The 22,463-nt window shown below is 35.9% G+C and overlaps 1 protein-coding gene across 6 annotated transcripts; it reads left to right on the top strand.

Annotated features, from left to right (window-relative positions):
* The first annotated feature begins 4,772 nt into the window (after positions 1–4,772).
* On the top strand, positions 4,773–9,554 carry LOC120119580 (BTB/POZ domain-containing protein At5g47800-like). 6 transcript variants are annotated; one of them, XM_039139388.1, is made up of 6 exons: positions 5,629–5,730; positions 6,675–6,770; positions 7,246–7,455; positions 7,624–8,028; positions 8,107–8,847; positions 8,943–9,554. In XM_039139388.1, the coding sequence occupies exons 3-6, from the start codon at positions 7,327–7,329 to the stop codon at positions 9,375–9,377; spliced, it is 1,710 nt and encodes a 569-aa protein (XP_038995319.1). In that variant the 5' UTR covers positions 5,629–5,730; positions 6,675–6,770; positions 7,246–7,326; the 3' UTR covers positions 9,378–9,554. The 6 variants fall into 6 exon arrangements, with proteins under 6 accessions (XP_038995320.1, XP_038995319.1, XP_038995322.1 ...); XM_039139389.1 differs by lacking the exons at positions 5,629–5,730; positions 6,675–6,770 and adding an exon at positions 4,773–4,908; XM_039139391.1 differs by lacking the exons at positions 5,629–5,730; positions 6,675–6,770 and adding an exon at positions 6,306–6,643.
* The last annotated feature ends 12,909 nt before the right edge of the window (positions 9,555–22,463 follow it).

Raw genomic sequence — 22,463 nt, forward strand, 5'->3', positions numbered from 1 at the left:
CCATCATTCAATGGATCAACAGTACCAGTTAAAGTTCATAATGATAAGAACTCATCTGAAGAAGGAAGAAGAAGTTCATAATGAGAAGAATTTGTTCAACCTTTTGTTTGAATTCATCATTTGATGGATCAATATTGCCAGGTAGAGTTCATAATGAGAAGAACTCGTCATCTGAAGAAGAAGAAATTCATAATGAGAAGAATTTGTTTAACCTTTTGCTCAAATCCATCACTTGATGGATCAACTTTTCCAGAGAAAGTTCATAATGAGAAGAACTCATCTGAAGAAGGAAGAAGAAGTTAATAATGAGAAGAATTTGTTCGACCTTTTGTTTGAATTCATCATTTGATGGATCAACATTGCCAGGTAGAGTTCATAATGAGAAGAACTCGTCGTCAAGAAGGAAGAATAAGTTCATAATGAGAAGAACTTGTTCAACTTTTTGCTTGAATTCATCATTCTATGGATCAACTTTTCCAGAAAGTTCATAATGAGAAGAACTTATCTGAAGAGGAAGAAGAAATTCATAATGAGAAGAATTTGTTCAACCTTTTGCATAATTCTATCACAGAATGAGATAGATCAGCATCAGCTTTTCCAGAGAAAGTTCATAATGAGAAGAACTCATCTGAAGAAGGAAGAAGAAGTTCATAATGAGAAGAATTTGTTCAACCTTTTGTTTGAATTCATCATTTGATGGATCAACATTGCCAGGTAGAGTTCATAATGAGAAGAACTCGTCATCTGAAGAAGAAGAAATTCATAATGAGAAGAATTTGTTCAACCTTTTGCATAATTCTATCACAGAAGGAGATAGATCAGCATTAGCTTTTCCAGAGAAAGTTCATAATGAGAAGAACTCATCTGAAAAAGAAGAAGTTCACAATGAGAAGAGCTTGTTCAACCTTTTGCATAATTCTATCACAGAAGGAGATAGATCAGCATCAACTTTTCCAGAGAAAGTTCATAATAAGAAGAACTCATTTGAAGAAGAAATAAGAAGTTCATAATGAGAAGAACTTATTCAACCTTTTGAATGACTCTATCACAGAAGGAAATAGGTCAACATCAACTTTTCCAGGGAAAGTTCATAATAAGAAGAACTCATCTGAAGAAGGAAGAAGAATTTTATAATAAGAAGAACTTGTTCAACCCTTTTCCAAATTACATCATAGAAGGAGATATTATCATCCCCAGCGGAAAGTTCATAATGAGAAGAACTTATCTGAAGAAAGAGAAGAATTTATTCAACATCTCCATATTAATCAAGTGAATTCAAATGGATAAAAAAATATTATTATCTTTTCGTCTTTGCTCTATTCTTGTTAACACGAGAATGAGCAAAGAGGGGCAGTTGAAGATACTATTTTTTTCTCCATTTTCTATTATTATTATTTTATATATTATTATTATTATTATTTTATTTATTATTATTAAAATTATTATTACAAACAGGCCAAGTCCGGCCCAACCCATATAGACCCAAATATGGTGGCCCAGACCTAAAGGCCCAAATATGTAACCTTAAACTCGTTTAGGGTTTATATCTCAGCCCCAGCCACCATCAGCTATCCACCGTTGGATCTGGCATGATCCAACGGTCCATACGCGTCCAGATGATACCAACAGCAAACCCTAGGGTTATGATACCCTAGGGCCACGACGCCAGCCGCCTCTCTGACACCTCCATCAACTACTGCCACGCTTCAACAGAAACATCCAGAGGAAGCAAGGAACGCCGTCCACGTTTTAACCATGGGGTGAGTCACCACCTACGGTTTAGTGACTCACCGAACTCCACCCTTGGGACCAGTCCGAAGCAAGCTCCGTGGTGGCCTATAAAGCCACCACCGAACCTGCAAAGAAAGAGGAGGTAACCAACAGAGAGCAACAAAAGAAAAACAAAAATAGAAAACAAAGAAATAAGAAAGAAACTTACCCTTGGAGCCTTGACCATCGTCGGAAGCACTAAACATCGCCGGAGAACAGAAAATACCGAAGGTATTTTCATAGATCTACTTCGATTGAAAGTCTTTTTGGGGAAACAAAGGTCGGAATCGACCTTGGGGAAATTAGGGTTGTATTTTAGTGTAAAAAAAAATTTCCCGGCCACCGAAGGTGGTGGCCGACGGCGGGGTTGACGCCGGTGAATGGCTGCCGGTCGGTGCCATTCTCTCTGTTTTAGAGAGAAGCCAGAGAGTTTAAACTCTCTCAGTTTAGAGAGAGGAAGGAAATGAGAGAAATTAGAGCTGGCCCTTCGGGCCAGCCGTTGAGGGACTTAAATAGCCCTCCCCAAACGATGCCGTTTTGGGGAGGGGTTTGTCTGTAATTAATTAAAAGTTAAACCCTTTCCGTAGTCATCTTAATTTGTAATCCTTACATTTTAGTCACTAAATCAATTTATAATCCTTTTAATTCGGTTCTTTAATTTTAATTTTATTTATTTTAGTCCTTTATATTAAATAATATATTTAGGATAAATAACATATTTAGTCCTTTAATTTTAATAATTAATATTTTAAACCCCGAACAGTATATTTCAATTTATTTTAATTTGATATATGAATTTTATATAATTTTAGTTTAGTCACTAAATTAATAAATAAGGAGAATAGCATGTTTAGTCACTCAAATTTTAAATAATTAATTATGAATTAGGTATTTAATTCTATTAAGTTACAATTTAGTCACTAATTTCAATTTTTATTTATTTTAAATATATAGTTTTAATTTTGTTCATTGTTTAGTTATATGTTAATTATTACTATTATTATTATTATTATTATTATTTAACCATAAATATATATATTTGTATAATAAATAATATGTATTTTATTTATTAAAATCTTAGTTAATTATTTTTAACTTATTTTAATCCTATTTTAATATTTATTTATTTTCCAATATTAAGAAAGGGCAGTCTTAAAATAACTGGATGTCCATTTTTCTGATATTTTTAAATAAATAAATATCTTATTTTATAAATTATATATTAATTGTTTTAATTATTTATTTATTTTTTTAATATCAAAGAAAAGAGCTGTCTTAAGGCACCTAGAAGTCCTTTTCTGATATTTCTAAATAAATAAATATTTTATTTATAAATATATATAAATTAATATATATTTTTCATAATTATAATCTTAAAATAATAGGATTATAAATTAAATATATTTTGAATTTTTAATTTCTAATAATAGAGACAATTTCTAATTAAAAAGTACCAATTTTGGGCATTGTAGGGGTGTTAATCCTTCCCTAAACGTAACCGACCACGAATCCCTTTTTATTATTAAAAAGAACGAATTTTTGGTTAAAACACAGATCAGTTTATCTTTTAATCGATGTTTTCTTAAAAACTCTTTTAAATGATGATTTTTAGGTATTCGACCTACCTGACCCAAAAGGCCGATGGCGACTCCCAAATTATTTTAAAAACCATTTATTCACATCAATTTTCCCGTCAAGTAAAAAATTCGTACCCGGACGAAAACCGGTTACGACAGAGACCATAGATGACGTGATGAACCAGATTCATGAAATAATTTCTTTCTTACAACCTATACAATAATTTTAGCCTTTCGTATTTTAAAATCCCATCATTTTAGCCTTTGTGCTTCTACTAAATTGTTATTCAGTAACTTATTACTACTTTATGAAAAAAATGTAGTTATCTAACTACTGCTTCGATTGGATGGGCACATTTGGTTTAACAATATCTAACTACGGCTTAGGATCAATAGAGGGATTTATTTGTAATAATATTTTAATTGGATGACATATTTCTAACATATTTATTATTAAATTCATAATTGATGTTGAATGTAATTTATTCTTTTTCACAAATGAATACATATATAAATACTGTTGACCACCTAAACAAGATGATTGATGTTTAGGGATTAAGTAGGAACCGAAATGAAGCTTTTAGAAACAAAAAGAGCTAGGGTTTAATTATTGTTAAACAATCAACAATTCTGATGAAGTTAAGCTGTCTATTTATACAAATCAAAAGCATAAGCAAGACACGTACAGCAGCAGCAAGCACACGTTATATAGGAAAAAAAATAAAAGGGAAGGGTCGTTGGCTTGATAATGAGAATTTATAAACGTGAAAAAGAAAAAGAGAGAAACAAAGGGACAGAGAGGACTGGGAGTGCAAAGAAGATGTCTGCGTCTGCATTTGGCCTGCGAAACAACCAACAGGCAAATCAGCCCAGGAAGGAGAGTATAGGTACGTAGTGGGGGGTACCATCATGAGCTACCCACACCGGATCTTTTTTTCCCACTTGCGTTGCATGTATTCTATTCAATCATGGAGCACCAATATATCAACTCTCTTCCATTTGTCCTCTTTTTCAATTCCTTTTAAAATGTGTTTCGTCTTAATTTCTTTTGGGATTCGATTCATAGGAAGTAATGATGGTGAGCACACCTTTGATGATACATTACTATGTTGACTAATCCCAACAAACCACTTTCTTTTTCCCTGTCTTATTGGTGAGACATTTGGGGGACACCCATTTTCCCTTTACTTGGTGTTATGTGCCTCTCTAGTTTACTCTAACTCAAACCCATAACCCATAAGCATCCCCATTACACATGCATGGAAGCAATTCACACATCCTTTTCATGTCTCATCATCATATCATATTGCATGTCTCATGATGTAAACTTGTTAGCTTCTTCTACCTTATTATCACTCCCTCTCTCTTTTCATATATATATATATATATATATATATATATATATATATATATATATATACAGAAAGTATTGATTCATTATTGTTCTGCTCTGGGCTGATCAGCTGGGGTTAATATTAGTATAATTGCAGCTTTTGGCATATAAGTTGATAACAGCTAGCTGCTGCTATTCATGCTCAGCTCAACAAGCACATTATTAAGGGTATGTCTCTCTTTTCTTTCTTTTTTTAATTTTCTTTATTACTTTTATTTGGGAAAAAAAGAAAAAAAAAATCTGAGTGGGAAAAGGACAAGAAGTAAAACTTTTTTAAAATTTATGGGGTTGTATTGAGCAGATCTTTATGAGTTTTAGAAAAGACTGCAGATATTCATAGGCTAATATAGCTAACAACCGCACTAGATGGCATCATGTGTTTTATCAGAAACTTTGGAAGCCATTTGAGCAAATGCCTGCCCATGAGCAAAGCATATAGTAATGGAATCTTGGTGTTCATATGGTAAAGCAGTGAGCTTAGCCTTTTTTGGAAACAGTTGTGGGTCTCATTTTCCTTTTAGGCTAACCACACCACAACCTCTTTTTTCTTCTCCAAATTGAATGATTGTCGAATATAGATATATATTCGATTTAAAAAGGATGATGATGTTGGATTAAGTGTCGGTCAACCAAGTTGTTGGGATATTCATTTTGGGTTGGCATTTATGTCTCAAGGCACTCAATGACAACCACGAAAGCAAACCTCAGCCACTTATTTTATATAGTATCCTTTCCAAAGTATAAAGAGAGAATAACTCATACTATACGATTAATTTTCATCATTAAGACTCGTAATATTCTAAACCGATTAAGATCATTTCATCACGTCTACTCCGAGAACAACAGTGTCACACGTCAGTCTACTAAAACATGAGATATTTTTGGTTGATATCGGGTATCATTTCATTCCATATATGATATCTTCTCCGCAAAACACGTAGGTATGTATATGAAGGTTGAAAGTCGAGTCGATGATCCACCAAAATTTAGGTAAGTGCTGAGTTATTGTTTTTAGATATTGGATCTATATATGCCTTTATTCATTAATTTCAGCTCCTCTTGCTTGCTGATCAAAGAGTGTGGAGAAAGCATAACTTGCCAGGAAATTAGGCCCCAAAGTAGTATCAATTTCAATGAAGAATCATGATGTTTTGATATATCTGCAGCTCCATGCTCTGGTCTTGTCTTGTATCAATTATGAGTGATATAGGAAATAATACATAGGCTTTCACTTCCCTAAGTTACAGAGTACGAGGAAATAGCTGTAATAGATCAAATTCAAGATGGTTCATCAAGTGGGGTCTACTGAATTTGTGTGATTTAGGATGAATTCACTGACTGCACTTGTTTTCTATGTACAATGCTTCCGGATTACAAGTACTGAGATTTGAACAGTCTAGACTTGGACGTTGTTGTTAACGCATTGTAGGTCGCTTCTAGTCTAGATATTAGGGGCATTGTCTTCCCAAATTGTGAGTTTAAATACTTAAATAAATCTATATTTTCCAAAGTCTAGACCCTACTCAACGTCACCTCTTAAAATGATAGTATGAATCATCCGAACTAAACTCCAAGTCGGGACTATAGGTATATAAGTAGATCACATGGCTGTTGGCTTGAGAAGTAACTTCACTGTGTGGGAACCGGATTCCCGGGGTTTTCAGTTTCTTGTAGTAACATGTGTCTGGGAATTGGCAAAACAAGTTCAAAATCTTGAATATTAACTTGGATGAAACTGCCAAGGATTGTAAGGTATTGGAAACAAATGTCATTGAGGAAGACTTTAAGGAGAGGTTTTAAATTTAAGTTTGAAAAAGTTGGGGTTGTTTCCTTCAAGACTCTTCTGGTTTCCACGCCATCAAATCCTCAATGTCTTGCAGTGCATGACAGCGAAGAAAATTAGGTGAATTTCATCTTTTTATTTTTTTTTTCAGGTAAAGACATATTATTACAGGCTAAAGGGCTTTGTAGGGTTGTAAACAGGAATGGTGAAGATGATGGGACCCTTTTGTGTTGAATAAAAAGTTAAGGTAAACAATACATTTGCATTTGTCTGCAACACTTTTACATACTGATTACTGAAGCTCTCCAATTACTTAGATCCACCATATCACTCTTTCATACACCTTGAGCTTCTTGTTTCTGATATTTTCCTCTTTTCATCTTGTTTTGGCCATTTTTGTGAACTGCATATAAGTTCGTTATATTTGAAGTTTCTGTGCACTCAGTTTTGGTATTGAGAGGGGGGGATGCTTCAGTTTCTTTCATGTCACTATCAGTGTATATCAGCCAAATACCAAAATCCAATATGCTGAAAAGAAACAAAGGGTTATGTCAACGTAACCGTAGTTTAATTGAGTGGCTGCCTTGCCTTGGTTTGGTTCAACTGTGCTTGTCAGAGTATGCATATGCACGTGTTGCTGACTGTGGGGTTTTCTCTCTGTTGTTTGTGTAATGGAAGCATATGATTTTGAGCTATTTCATTTTTTGTGTTTTATGAAGCAGATCTTGAAATCTTTCAAGGAATTGTCTTTCAATCAAATGTTACAGTGTTGCAAAGGGAAATTTTGATCACAAGGGGAAAAAATGAAGTTTATGAAAATTGGGACAAAGCCAGACACCTTCTACACAGAAGAGGCTACCAGAACTGTGATTTCAGACATACCAAGTGATCTTACAATAAGGATTAACAACGTTTGTTTTCTTCTGCATAAGGTATACTTCATTGAGTTCATAATATATATCATGAATTCTTACCTTATTCTAATGGTTTCCGTAATATGCATCATGTTTAGGCTTGTAGATTCAGCATTTTGGGGAAGAAAACTAGAGATCTTGGGGTTGGTAGATAACTTGCCTCTTAATTAATGGTGCTAGTCTTAGTTGCAGGTTCCACTTGTTCCGAAGTGTGGCCTTCTACAACGGCTCTGCTCAGATTCTGACGACTCTGAAATTGTTACTATAGACCTTCACGATGTTCCAGGGGGTGAAGATGCTTTCGAACTCTGTGCTAAATTTTGCTATGGGATAACAATCAATCTCAGCGCCCATAACTTTGTGCCTGCATTTTGTGCTGCTAAGTTCCTTAGAATGACTGAATCCATTGAGAAGGGAAATTTTGTTCTGAAACTAGAAGCTTTCTTCAATTCATGCATTCTTGAAGGCTGGAAGGACCCGATCATCACTCTTCAGACTACGATTAAGTTACCGGAGTGGTCGGAGAACCTTGGAATCATTAGAAGGTGCATTGATTCTATTGTAGAGAAAATCCTCACACCCACAGCTAAGGTTTTTTACATCTATTTTACTGCTTGCATATTTTGTGCAGAAAACATACATTAGATTAATTGAGGTGACTCCCTGCAGGTTTCATGGTCCTACACTTATACTAGACCAGGGTACAATAAAAAACAACACCAGTCTGTCCCGAGAGATTGGTGGACGGAAGACATATCGGATCTTGACATAGACCTCTTTCGATGCATAATCACTGTTGTAAGATCAACCTATATCCCACCACCACAGCTCATTGGTGAAGCTTTGCATGTGTATGCCTGTTGTTGGCTACCGGACACTACAAAGTCTAGACCTCCCCATAGTTCAGGGTCTCGGACTGAAGAATCCAAAGAAAAAAGTAGGCGAATTATTGAATCCATTGTGAGCATGATTCCTGCCGATCGAGGCTCGGTTTCAATAGGCTTCTTGTTAAAGCTCCTTAGCATTGCAAGTTATCTAGGAGCGTCCCCGGTGACAAAGACTGAACTGATAAGGAAAGCCGGTCTGCAATTCGAAGAAGCGACACTAAATGATATACTATTTCCTTCACAGTTGCCTACTGATCAGCACTATTATGATATTGACTTGGTTGCAGCAGTATTAGACAGTTTTTTGGCAATATGCAGAAGACAATCCCCAGCACCTGCAGAAAACGGCCACTTGCTTAGATCAATTAGAAAGACGGGGAAGCTTATCGATTCATATATTCAAGTTGTTGCAAGGGATGTCAACATGCCAATATCCAAACTAGTTTCTCTAGCTGAAGCATTGCCGGATGTAGCCAGGGAAGATCATGATGGCCTTTATAAGTCCATTAACATTTATCTCAAGGTGACGCCAATTCACTAATCATCTCCCAGTTGCTCATTTCTGCATGTTATGGATACTGATAGACACGAACATATTAATGCATTTGATTTAAGCAGGAGCACCCTGATGTTAGTAAAGCAGAAAAGAAAAGGCTATGCAGAATGCTAGACTGCCAGAAACTGTCTCCAGAGGTGCGTGCACATGCGGTAAAGAACGAGAGGCTACCATTAAGAACGGTGGTCCAAGTCTTGTTTTTTGAACAAGAGAGTGGTTCCAGGGCCACGACTCATAAACCAGAGTTAACAACCAGAGTGAGTCAGGCACCACCCGAAGCCGAAGCTGAAGCAAAACAAGAGTGCAACAATAAGCTGCAACATGAGGGGATAAGGAGCAGGGTACCTGAAACAAGTGAAAGAGACATGCAGAAGAGGTTGGAGGCCAAGATGGTGAGAGGAGAGTCTGAGAAAGGGAAAGAAAAGGGAGGAGAAGCCAATTCAGGCAGCAAGGTGATGGATCCTAAGCAGGTATTTCAAAGGAGAAGTAGTAGATGAAGATTTGATTTTGAGAGACAAATATATAGTTGAATAATTATCTTTTGTTATTGTGTTTTTATGTACACTTTTGCATATAATATTAATTGCAGTAAGTAGTGCACCATTTGTAACTGCTTAGGAGAGAAGGTTCATTTCAGTTGTAAAAACCAATAAATTGTAAGGTTATCATCCATACTATTGTTTTCTATTTTATTATCATTTGGATAGAATAAAAAGTTTGTATTTGACGCATCATAGGCGAATCACACAGATACATTGAACCATTGTTCATGAATCTTGTATGCTTATATGGTTGGATTCTGGTTCATCAATATGGTGCCTTAACGTATTGTTTTGGGCCAAAGATTTCACACTAAACAAGTGTTCAACTTGCAATTTACAGACCAAAAAATCAATATCTGAATCAAAAGAGACGGCAATGGCAAGATATCAACCACCCAGTCCTAGTCCTCAACGGCACTGCTCTTCTCAAGGAGGTGTCTGACTAGATATCCAACAACGCATTCCGTGTTACGACTTTTAACTGCTGACCCAAACGCAGGTGATTGATTACCAAGCCCTCCCCGGTGACCTTGCTGCTGCTTTACGGTTAGCTCAAACCAAGGCCACCCGTGCGCAATCCCCTCATGGCCCTCCTACTTAAAAACGGCCACTTCAACTCGGATGGTGGAACCGATGAATGGTGCTGTTGACGTTACTCACACTAATCTGTATCGTATCCACTATATATTTTACTATTGAAGATTCGTACTAATCAACTTTTAATTATTAGTGATTTGATCTCTAATGACCTTTGGCCGCAACAAAGCCTAATCTTGCAGATTCATTCGAAAAGAAAATGAAGGTGAATGCATGAACTAATGATTTAGACCATAAACCATATGGTTAGTGAAGCTTAATACATATAAAAATACAAGAGGTAGTGCCAAACTGGATGGGACCAAAGGCAGATGCATGCATTCACGGGCTAACAGTTTGGTTCTTGGGAATCAGAAAGAAGCAAAATATGTTTTGTTTGTGCTTGTCAGGCATGGTGGCCGTCTGTGTCCCACTCCCCAGGTATTAAGCAGTAATTAAACCACTAATAATGCAAACCTCCATCAACTAATGTTAGTGATAAGAGTAGGCTCCGGTGCCTGCATCTTTGTCTAATTTGTTAAATCATACAAGTAGGTTATCCCGAAACTCTTGCTTTTTTTCAATTTCTCTTGTAAATACATAATTGGGCAACTCCCACTTTTCCATTTACGTATCATGTACCAGTACAATCAATGCGCTTGAATAATTATATTCATAATCCATTATTACAATCACAAGCTTCTAATACTACTAATAAACAATAACAGTCTCTATTTATTTTATTTTTTTACTTTTGATAATTCGGTTTCTACTTTCTCCTACTAATAAACAAATTTAATAACTATAATATAAAAAACTTGTCTTAAAAATTTAATTAAAGGAAGAAAGTGATAAATTTGTTTCTCCCCCCCCCCTCTATATTGCTCAAATCTTAACTCCCTCCAATTTTAAGAGGGGGGAAAAAAGTTGAAGGCAAGGCATGATGAGTGATGACCATTGTTCATGGAAAATCGTGACAGCCATCGGCGCACACAGCCACTTCAAATTCAAATCCAACGCCTAACGGCTTTTTCACTTTTCTTTTTATTACTTTGGCCCTACCTTTACTTTTATTTCGCATACATGGAGTGGAATTCAAGGGGACTTTTGCGGCACCTTTAATATACAATTAAAAAAAATGTGTTATCGGTTTGCAAAGGAATAAGGAGGCAAAGCGGGAAGCCAAGAAAACAGTGGTTAAAGAAAAGATAAGGCATATGAGGAAATATACAAGAGATTAAACACCAAGGAATGACAAAACGACATCTTAAGGCTTGCAAAATCCAGGAAGAATAGGAAAAAGGATCTAGGTAGCATTAGGTTTATTAAGGACAACAATGATGTTCTTTTAGTGAAAGTTCATGATATTAAGAGAGTTTGGGGTAGTTACTTATTTGGCTTATTTAACGACGGTGTCTCTCCGTGTAGAGATAGTATCATTGATGGGTCAGCCGACCATCATACTACGGCCAATGACTGCCCTACAAGTAGGATTGGGATTGAGGAAGTCAAAATGGCTCTTAGAAAGATGGGGAGGGACAAAGTTGTCGGTCCATACCAAATTCCTATCACTGTGTGGTTGACCCTAGGAGAAGAGGGAGTTAAGTGGTTGACCCACATCTTTAATATTATATTAGAGGCTGCCAAGATGCCAGAGGAGTTGAGAGAGTCTACGGTGATATCAATCTATAAGAATAAAAGAGATCCCCAACGTTGTGGTAACTACAAGGTATTAAACTACTCGGTCATACTATGAAGCTATGGGAAAGGGTGATAGAGGCTAGGTTGAGACAGGTTACTAGGGTTTCGGAAAACCAATTTGGTTTTATGCCAGGCAGGTCTACTACGGAGGCGATTCATCTACTTCGACGGCTTATGGAGAAATATAGGGAAAAAATAGAGATCTTCACATAACGCTCATTGACCTTGAGAAGGTGTATGATAGCGTTCCCCGCGATACGATCTAGAAGACCTTGGAAACGAGACGGATCTCAACTGCTTATATCCGGGCGATTCGTGATATGTACTGTAGATCTACTACATACGTCAGGACTACAGTTGGCGACACCGAGGCTTTCCCGGTGGAAATCGGACTCCACCAGGGGTCGGCTCTTAGCCCTTACATCTTTGCCTTGATTATGGATGACATTTATTGTGCGACACCAGACGGTGTTCCATGGTGTATGCTTTTCGCTGACGACATTGTCCTAGTTGCTGAAATTAAAACTGAGTTGAATAGTAGACTGGCTACCTGGAAGACTGCTTTGGAAGAAAAGGGTCTAAGGATCAATATTGAAAAGACAGAGTATTTATGTTCAAACTTCAGTGGGAACCAAAACGATGAAGATGTAGAAGTATGCATAGAAGGACACGTTCCCCCTCAAAAGATTGTTTCAAGTACCTAGGGTCTATGATACATAAAGATGGGGGTGTAGATGATGACGTTACACACCGTATAAAGGCAGGATGGCTAAAGTGGAGGGCTACTACTGGAGTTTTGTGTGACAATAAGGTGCCTCTAAAACTTAAGGGAAATTTTTATAGAATGGCAATAAGACCAGCGTTGCTGTATGGATCATAATGTTGGGCAATCAAGAAGGGTCACGTAATGAGGATGGAGGCGGCAGAAATGAGAATGCTTCGATGGGCATGCGGTAGGACTCTGTGGGACATGACACCAAACTCTGCAATTAGGATGTCCTTGGGGGTGGTGCATGTATCCGAAAAATTGAGGGAGGAAAGACTACGGTGGTTTGGGCATGTCCTTAGGCGACAACCGTCGGATGCAGTCAGGAGGGTAGAGTCGATTACAGTCGACGGTGCCAGAAAGAAATGACGACCAAGGAGGAAGTGGGTAGACTGCTTGAGATCTAATTTGAAGGATTTAACACTTACCGAGGACATGACCTCTGATAGGATAACATGGAGACTTAAGACCAGGGTAGCCGAGTAGTGTGGGTCACAACCATAGGGTATAACATCATTGTCTTCTTTTTAATGCCTTTGTAGTAATTTTCAATGACTTCTACTTTTTATACGTTTATGTCATTGGAAATTATGAAGCCTTAGAACTAGGGTAGCGGAGTAGTGTTGCCTTAGTTTACGTTTTAACTCATTTGACTTTATTCATTCTCGTAGCTTGCTATCGCTGACTTCTGTGCATCATTCTCTTCATGTTTTCTCTTTTTAAATTTAGCCGGGACTTATGTTTCTGTCTATATGCAGATATTTTTACTCAGATTTATTTGCAAGGATTACTTACCCTTACAGATGCGCATATGAAGACTGCATATGATTTCTGTTCAACTATGTATTTATTTATTTATTTATGCATGCATTGTATTTTATCTTTATTTTTAATTTTCTGACTGCCGGAGGTCTTCCACGGAAGCTGCTCTCAACCTGACGTTGGGGGCAACCTACTACCCTACCTCCCCCTTACCCCATTGTATATGGGAATAGGGTTTTGTTGTTGTTGTAGTATTTTAAATATACTCTTTAACCAAGATTTTTAATCACTTTGAAATTTCTTGAACGAATAATTTAAATTTTAATCTTTTTATTTAGTAAACAATAAAATAAGTTTAAAATCAATATCTTTAAAAACATATAATATATGGGTTGCATCTTTACCTAACGTCACAGTTTTGTTTTGATTTGAATAGGCAGTCTTGGCCATTTCCTTGGGTAGTCAACATGTCATGAGAAGGGGGGGGGGGGGGCAAAAGGCTTGCCCTTGTTGGTTAATTATGTTTTTTAAGCCGATCGATGTACGTAAATTATAATGGAGTATTTTTTTTTAAAATATAATGTCAAATTTAATTTTTAAGGTTTATTCAAATGGTTGTTTTGATTTATATTTATTCTTTTTTTAAGTATTTTAGTCCATAATATTTAATTTTAGAATAAAAAAATTTATAATTTTTGACTTAATAATTGCTTTGATTTTTTTGGAGTACTTACGTTGTTAACATTTCATTTTAAGGTAAGAAATCATTTTTAGAACATTAATTATTTATTAGCTAATAAATTCTATTCATATATGTTAATTTAAACATTATGTCTACTTTATAATGACTTTGTTATCCTTAAACGTTATAATTTTTATTATTTTGAATTTTTTTTATTTCTTAGTCTTTAAACTTTTAATATTTATCAAATTAAATAATATTCATATCTTATATTCAGTGGAAACAAACTCGGTGATAGAAAATTTTATTACATAAAAAATAATTAAATAAATTTAGTCCTCGCATAATTATTAACCAATAGAATTATAATAAAATTTAATTTAATTATTAATAAAATTTAAATAATATTTACTAAATATAAATTTATACATCATTATATGTATAAATTTAAATAGTGGTCTGTTTATCAAAATAATAACTATTATATAACACCAAAGATGTTATCCGAAACTATATTTTTATAATTGTGATATGTCGATATTTGTAAATAATTGTAATAACATTTGTTATTATCGTAATCGTTATAAAAATAATGCAACAGAAATAAGATCTACTTATTTTTTTAATTACTTTTACGTGCAATATTTTCGTTCACCCGTCATCCTACAGGTATTGAAAATCTAATAATTTCAATGTTATTTTATTTCTAGAATTATGATTTTAAATAAATAAATAAATAAATTTGTTGATAGTTCTACTTCTACCGCATGGGAAAAAACAAAAGTGGGGAGTAAGGGATCAAAGAAATTGAGGGCGTAGTACCAAGCCAATAACCATCGAGTCCCCATCTCTATAGGTGTTTGGATCAAGGAATATGAGATTCTCATGGGAATAAATTTTGCATTTTTATGTTTGGTTGGCCGGGAATCTCATTCCCGGTAATGTTTTATTAATAATAATAGATTTTTTATGGTATATTACCGGGAATATCATTACATCCATTTCTTTATGTATTGTTAGATTACCGACATTTTGGACTAAAATGCTCTTAATTTTTTTTTAAAATATCCTTATTCTATCATTGAATAATAAAAATTATACGAATGTTAAATTACAAATTTATCCTTAAGCTATTTTAGATTTACAAAAAAATCTATAATTAAAATTTTATAATAAGTTAAGGGGTTAAAATAAAATTTTACCCTTTCATTAAACATTTTTATATTTCCAATTTTGTAAATATATATATATATATATATATATATATATATATATATATATATATATATATATATATAATTTTATGGATTTAATTTTTTTAAAGAAAATATATAAATATTTTTCAATTTGTTAAAAAAAAAATATATAATAAAAATAATTTGGTCAAATATATATTTCAATAATATTTTATTCCTTTAACCAAGCACGGTAATCTTACATTTCTGTTAAATCAACCAAATACAACATTTCGAGTAATACTATTATCTGATAATCTTACATTCTTACTGATTATCTTACATTCTCACTGATTATCTTATATTCTGTGAATCAATCACACCTTAAAGCATGAGAGTGAAAATAAGAAAAGGGAGCAAGGCCCAACCCCCAATAACAAGAAATTGTAACATCGTTTTGTTTTCTTCCTATGTGCTCTACCACTTTATTATTAGAGAAAATAACTTCAGTGACCAAAAATCTCATATAATATACGATTTTAACCAACTTTTTCCGGATTTGCCAAAATGACCAACAAAATCGCAATGCGATCGCTAATTCGCAACGCGATCTCCATTATCGCAAATTCGAGTTGCATTTCGCGTTGCGATAGTTGAAAATCGCGTTGCGATGGTCTACAGTGTCGTTGCGATTTTCCCAATTCGCAATGCGAATAAGTAAATCGCAACGCGAATTGGGAAAATCGCAATGCGATACTGACTATCGCAATGCGATAATACAAAATCGCAACGAGATACTAACTTTCGCAACGCGATACTGACTTTCGCAACGCGATTCTGACTTTCGCAACGCGATAATACATAATCGCAATGCGATTTTCAAAGCGCCATTAGTATCCTGGCCAAGTATTTTATTTTTAAATTTCAAACACGAATATTAATATATTGGAACACTGAACTGTCCACAGTATATCCCGTAATCGCAACTCATAACCTAAAACCTAAAATCACAACTCAGTCTCATCTCCATCTCTCACTCTCTCACCCATCTCCGACGAAATCCGTCCCCATCTCCGGCGAAATCCGTCTATCTCCATCTCTCAGAGCCACCCTCACAATCAGAAATGGAAAATCAACCAAATCAACCAACGAGGGTTAGTTTTTTTTAATTATTTTCATTTTGAAATTTTTGCATTATTATTAGGTTTTTCATATTGAAATTGATGATAAGTTTACTGGTAATTTCAATAATAGATTAACCATTTCACTTAGATTGCTTATTAAATCAACCGAGAATCGCAACGCGAATCGCGTTGCGATAGTCATTTTCGTGTTGCGATTTTCATTTTCAGAAACTATTCTTCTTCTGCAAATTGAAACTTGAATGAATTGCATTACTTCAACCAAAAAACAAAGACAAATACGAAATTAACAGTGTTGCAAATTTAAGTTTGAAGAATAAACTACTACTCTTTATGTTTATTATTGTTTTTGGTATATCTTCACAGTGTAGTTTTTGGTATATCTAACTTAGTATGTTTATTGTTTTTGTAGAACTTTTATTCGGCTCAATTGACCTTAAGAAATAAAGTCAGCCTGGCCAAAACAATTGCGTCGAAGCTTTCACCTGCACAAAGAAAAATGTTTGAGGATACATGCTTCGGGCCATGGCTAAAAGTACAACATCCCGGTGGAGATGCGATGTTGACACACCTGTTTCTTTAAACCATGACTAGCGATCTACCAGAGACTATACAACATCGTGATGAAGAGATATGGTTTGATTTTCCACCGGCGTATACGTGTTTTGGGCGGGAGGAGTTTTGCTTAATCACCGGTCTACGCTTCGGACACGATGATGTAGGTCGGTACACTAGACACATTACCCGTCCATCATGGCTATCCCGGGTTTTTCCAGAGCTGGAGAAGCCGAATCTACACGTAGAAGACCTGACAAGATTGTGAATAAGAAAGATGGTTTTACTCGGATGGATGACGTCGACGTTGTCCAAGTATGCCTTCTAATACTTTTGCATGCCGGCTTTTTAGGCAGAGAGGCCAAACAACCTATTCCGAATGATCTAATCAAATTGGTAGAAGACCTAAATGCGTGGAACTTGTTTCCGTGGGGCTCGTATTTATGGAAAGCTACATGGAATAAGTTATCGTCTGCCTTGGATGATAGAAAAAGTTTGCATGGCGATGGTTCCAAATACACATTGACAGGCTTTATTTGGGCCTTTAAGGTAAGAATTTTTATATAATGTTTCCAAAATTATAAGTAATTATTTAACAATTACTAATGTTTGTTATTATATTGTTTGTAGATTTGGATATTTGAGGCATTTCCCGCCATGAAGACATATGCAATAAAAACTTCAAATGATATTCCCAGGGCTATTTCCTGGAAGAGGAAACGGACCTTGCAATGGGAAGATTTACTACGGTATACGACAATAAATAATGTAATTTAACATAAATACTACCATATGTTTATAAACAAGTTATTACTAGTACACGTTTAACTTTGTTTGAACTTTTATATTGTTAGGAGGCCAACACTCCTCTACAGAGGCTGACACCCACGGAAGCTGAGCATGCCACTGATTGGTGGCAAGCTAGTAAGCGTTTTTTTGATGGAACGGATGATGAGCAGCCTCCACTTCGGGAGCCATCACCTCGCCCAGAGCTATCACCTCACCCAGAGCCATCATCTGATCGACCCGACTATACACCTCCACAACGACAGCCATCACCTATTCTGTCACATCATCGAGCCTCTTCTCCACCATCACCGCAAGATAGGCGACCGGAAAAGATGCCACGACGTTTATCTCCCTGTTCTCCACCTCCACGGGATGAGTTAGGGGAGTTACGTGATGAGGTCAATGCCTTGCGTGAGGTGCATGGCGTGTTGAGGTGTCTACATTACGCGGTGAGGTAGCCGCTCTACGTGAGCTGGTAGCATCGTTGCAGAATGAGATTCATACTCTATGCAACGAGGTAAGTTTAAGATTTTTCATATTTAACTTGATGATAAATTTACTCGTAATTTCACTTAGATTAACCATTTCACTTAGATTGCTTAATAAATTCATTCGGTTGCTACAAATACTGCTAAACTGTTTTTGTTAATATTTGTTTTTGGTTTTGTTTTTGTCTTTTGGTTGAAGTAATGCAATCCATTCAAGTTTCAATTTGCAGAAGGAGAATAGTTTACTTTCGCAACACGAAAATGACTATCGCAACGCGGAAATGGCTATCGCAATGCGAAATAAAAATCGCAACTACAAAATCGCAATGCGAAATAAAAATCGCAACGCGAAATGAAAATCGCAATGCGATTTGTGTTTCGCGTTGCGATTTTCATTTCGCATTGCGATTTTGTCGTTGCGATTTTCATTTCGCATTGCGATAGCCATTTCTGCGTTGCGATAGTCATTTTCGCGTTGCGATTTTAAGTTTCGTGTTGCGAAAGTAAACTATTCTTCTTCTTGAATCTTTATATATGTTGTCCTTTTAAATGTTTATATAAGTGCTTGCTTCTGGAATGTTATCTGAGCATTTTGTGAACTATGATAGAATAATGACTTGGGTGAATACAATGCTAGTTTGAAACATATTTGTCTTTGTTTAATATCATGTATGTTTATTTACTGATTTATGTATTAATTTTTTTTAGCGGCCCGATAAGGTGGATGCTTTACGTCGGGTTTTCCTTGCACGACGAAGTTCACGCATCAGACGGCGTGCACGTGCTATTACGTCTCCGTTCACCCCAATGGTGCGAAGAATCCGCAAGAAGAAGCCCGACTCACCTGTCATCCCTCAAGAGTCCCCTCCAATCGTTCAAGAGGCCCATATCCTCTCTCAAGAGTCCCCCCCACCGTTCAAGAGGCCACTGTCATTGTTAAAGAGGTCCCTCCCACCATTCCAGAGCCCGATTCACATGGGATAATATAACGAATTATTGAGAAACCCCCACCGTTGCCGGACATGATGGATGAGAGTTGGCTCTCGTATGAGTTACCGGCTAGTACCCTTCCGGTATCTGAAGTGGAGAGGAGACAACTACCAGAAACAATTGTGGATAATACCCTTTGGGCTAAGATCGCAGTTGATTTTTATCTACATGAGCGGAGCCAAGGGTGTTACACTGACATAAGCAAACTCAACGATGAAATGTATTTGTTGCTTGATCGGTCTTGGTGGGGTGTGCTATTAGGGGTTGGAGACAGTGGCTATTTCGATGGGGAGATAAGTCTTATATTTGTCTTATATATGATTTTGATTAATTTTTTTAAAAATTAATGTAATATTCAATAATATATGTCTTTTTTTGTAAAACAGCATATCGATGCGTGGGTGTCACGTCTTCTAATAATAAGGAAGCTTAGGAAAAATAAAAAAAATTCGCGATATACAATAATGTCGGCGGCTTTTCACGCAGTTCACTTGAAGAATCAACGAGATGAATCATTTTCGTTGGGAAATGGACAAGCTAAACTTTATCCTGTATGGTGGGAGGTCGATAAGGTTAATGTTTATTTTTTAAATTTTTTAAAGGTGTTCATAAATAAGTGCGCAAATAAATGAATTATTACTTATGATTGCAGGTGTTTATCCCTGTTTTGGAACGTCGTCATTGGCTTCTCGTCCAACTTCAGCTCTCATCCCTGAAGATAATAGTATATGACAGCATGATAAATTACATATCACTGTCTGATTTGAGAGATATTATCAAGGGATGGAGCTCTCATTTGGCTAAATTCTTGGATGAGATTAATTATTGGACTCATTCTGGACACAAGAAGCCAAAGAAGTTCAATGTCACAGTTGTCAGAGACGAGACTGTGCCACAACAATCGCCGGGAGCCAGAGGGGATTGTGGTCCTCTCGTATGCATGTGCTTGGCGCGTTTGACGACGGGAAGCACAAAGTTTCTACCTCCCACCGATAGAGATAGAGCTGCAGTAGGCTTGTGGTTTCGGTATTATATGGCTAGAGCGATATATTCTAGACGTTGTCTACCTGCATCCGCATTATGAAAGTATCCATTGTTAATTGGTAAGTCAAATGCAAGTTTTATTAACATATATACTCCTTTTGGTTTGAAAATGTTTGGTTAAGTACCTATAATTCAATAATTTGTTGTTTGTAGGTTTTAGATGTGTATGAAGTCTTGTTTGAGCAAATGTTTGGTTTTTACAGGTTAATCCTTAAGTGAGCTGCGTGAAATGGATGTACGGGTGCAAAAGTTGATTCATTGATTCAATAATTGATGAGGAAATAAGAATTATTATTATTTTTTGATTGTTTAATTGATTTGTAAAAGATGATTTGTAAATGTTGATTTGCTTAATTGATGTGTACATAATTCTTATTTGTGCTTGTTTAATTGATTGAAATGTAATAGTTGATTTTCAATCTGCATTATGTTAAAGGCAAAACAGAAGACGTGTTTTAATAAGCATATAAACTGTTTAAGACGTGTTTTGCCTCAGTGTGCTCAAACACTAGAAGATGTCGGGTTTGAAATATGGTCAAGAGTACATCAACTTGGAGCAAGATATGGTTTCATGACGTCTAATAGTGCAGAATCAATCAACGCTCTAAGTCGTCATTCCCGGAAATTACCCATTACTATGTTAATGGAGTTTTTTCGAGCCTCTATTCAACAGTGGTACTACAAGAAAAGAAACCATGTAGGTATTATTTCTTTGAATTCGTAACTTATCATATATTTTACTAAGTATTATTTATTTAAATTTACAGGAACATTGGAACATCGTGTTACACCATGGACTGAAAAAAAGATAACAAAACGTGTTGTGAAGTCAACGTCATGGAGAGTTGAACCATGTTCAAACACTTTGTTTGAAGTACTGGATAATAACTTAAATGGGCTTGTCGATCTAAATGCAAGGACGTGTAGTTGTATGAAATGGCAAACATCTGGTTATCCGTGTGGCCATATTATAAAAGTTGCTCTTCATCTAAACCAAGATGATTCAAGCACATACGCTATGGATTGCTACACTACAGAAGTATATCGACAGACTTATGCCGAGATTGTCTACCCTATTCCACATCCTTCTGAGTGGGACATACCAGATGACTTACAAACAGTTTTACCACCAGCCATGGACAGAAGGCTACCTGGCCGACCAAAAAGTCACGATCGTATATCGTATAAGGGTGAAGAGAAGAAAAGATCGACATGTAGTCGGTGCAAAAAAAGTGGTCATACAAGGTTGACATGTGGATCACCAGTGCCATCACAATCATCTTTTCCTCTACCAAAACATGGATCATCATCAAAATCCAAAGCTCATATGGTGTCAAGAAAAAGGCAATCAAAATCGCAATCATTTTCAAAATCCCAATCACAACCGACTTCACCTTTTGGGACTGTTAACTTAGGTGATTTTTAAATGCAAACGTTGTCTTATGTGTATTTTATGTGTGCACTTTTAACATTTTCAGTTAGGCATGTATTAGTAACTTGAGTTTTAAAATTGCTATGATCTGTTCAGTTGTTATCACTTAATAGGCAATCATCTTAATGTCTATCGCAACGCGGAAATTACTATCGCAATGCGAAATGAAAATCGCAACGAGAGAATCGCAATGCGAAATGAAAATCGCAACGCGAATTTAGTTTCGCGTTGCGATTTTAGTTTCGTGTTGCGATTTTATCGTTGCGATTTTCAGTTCGCGTTGCAATTCTCTCGTTGCGATTTTCATTTCGCTTTGCGATTCTCTCGTTGCGATTTTCATTTCGCATTGCGATAGTACTTTTTGCCTTCAACATAATGCAGATTGAAATCAACAAAATCAACCATTACATTTCAATCAATTAAATAAGCACAAATAAGAATTATGTTAACATCAATTAAACAAAACAACTTTTACAAATCACCTTTTACAAATCAATTAAATAATCAAAAAATAAGCAATAATTTTCCTCATCTACTATTGAATCAACTTTTGCAGCCATACATCATTTTCACGCAGCTCACTTCTGAGATTAACCTGCATAAACCAAACATTTGCTCAAACAACACTTTCTACACATCTAAAACCTACAAATAGCAAATTATTGAATTCTAGGTACTTAACCAAACATTTTCAAACCACAAGCCTATAAACATACCAATTGTTTATGGACATTTTTATAACGCGGATGCAGGTAGGCAGCGTCTCGTATATATCGATCTAGCCATATAATGCCGAAACCACAAGCCTACTGCAGCTCTATCTCTATCGGTGGGAGGTAGATACTTTATACTTCCTGTGATCAAACGGTCCAACGCCAAGCATACGAGAGGACCACAATCCCCTCTGGGTCCTTTCGTTTGTTGTGGTGCGGTCTCGTC

The sequence above is a fragment of the Hibiscus syriacus genome, unplaced genomic scaffold, assembly GCF_006381635.1.
Source record: "Hibiscus syriacus cultivar Baekdansim isolate YM2019G1 unplaced genomic scaffold, ASM638163v2 tig00110332_pilon, whole genome shotgun sequence".
Classification (NCBI taxonomy): domain Eukaryota; kingdom Viridiplantae; phylum Streptophyta; class Magnoliopsida; order Malvales; family Malvaceae; genus Hibiscus; species Hibiscus syriacus.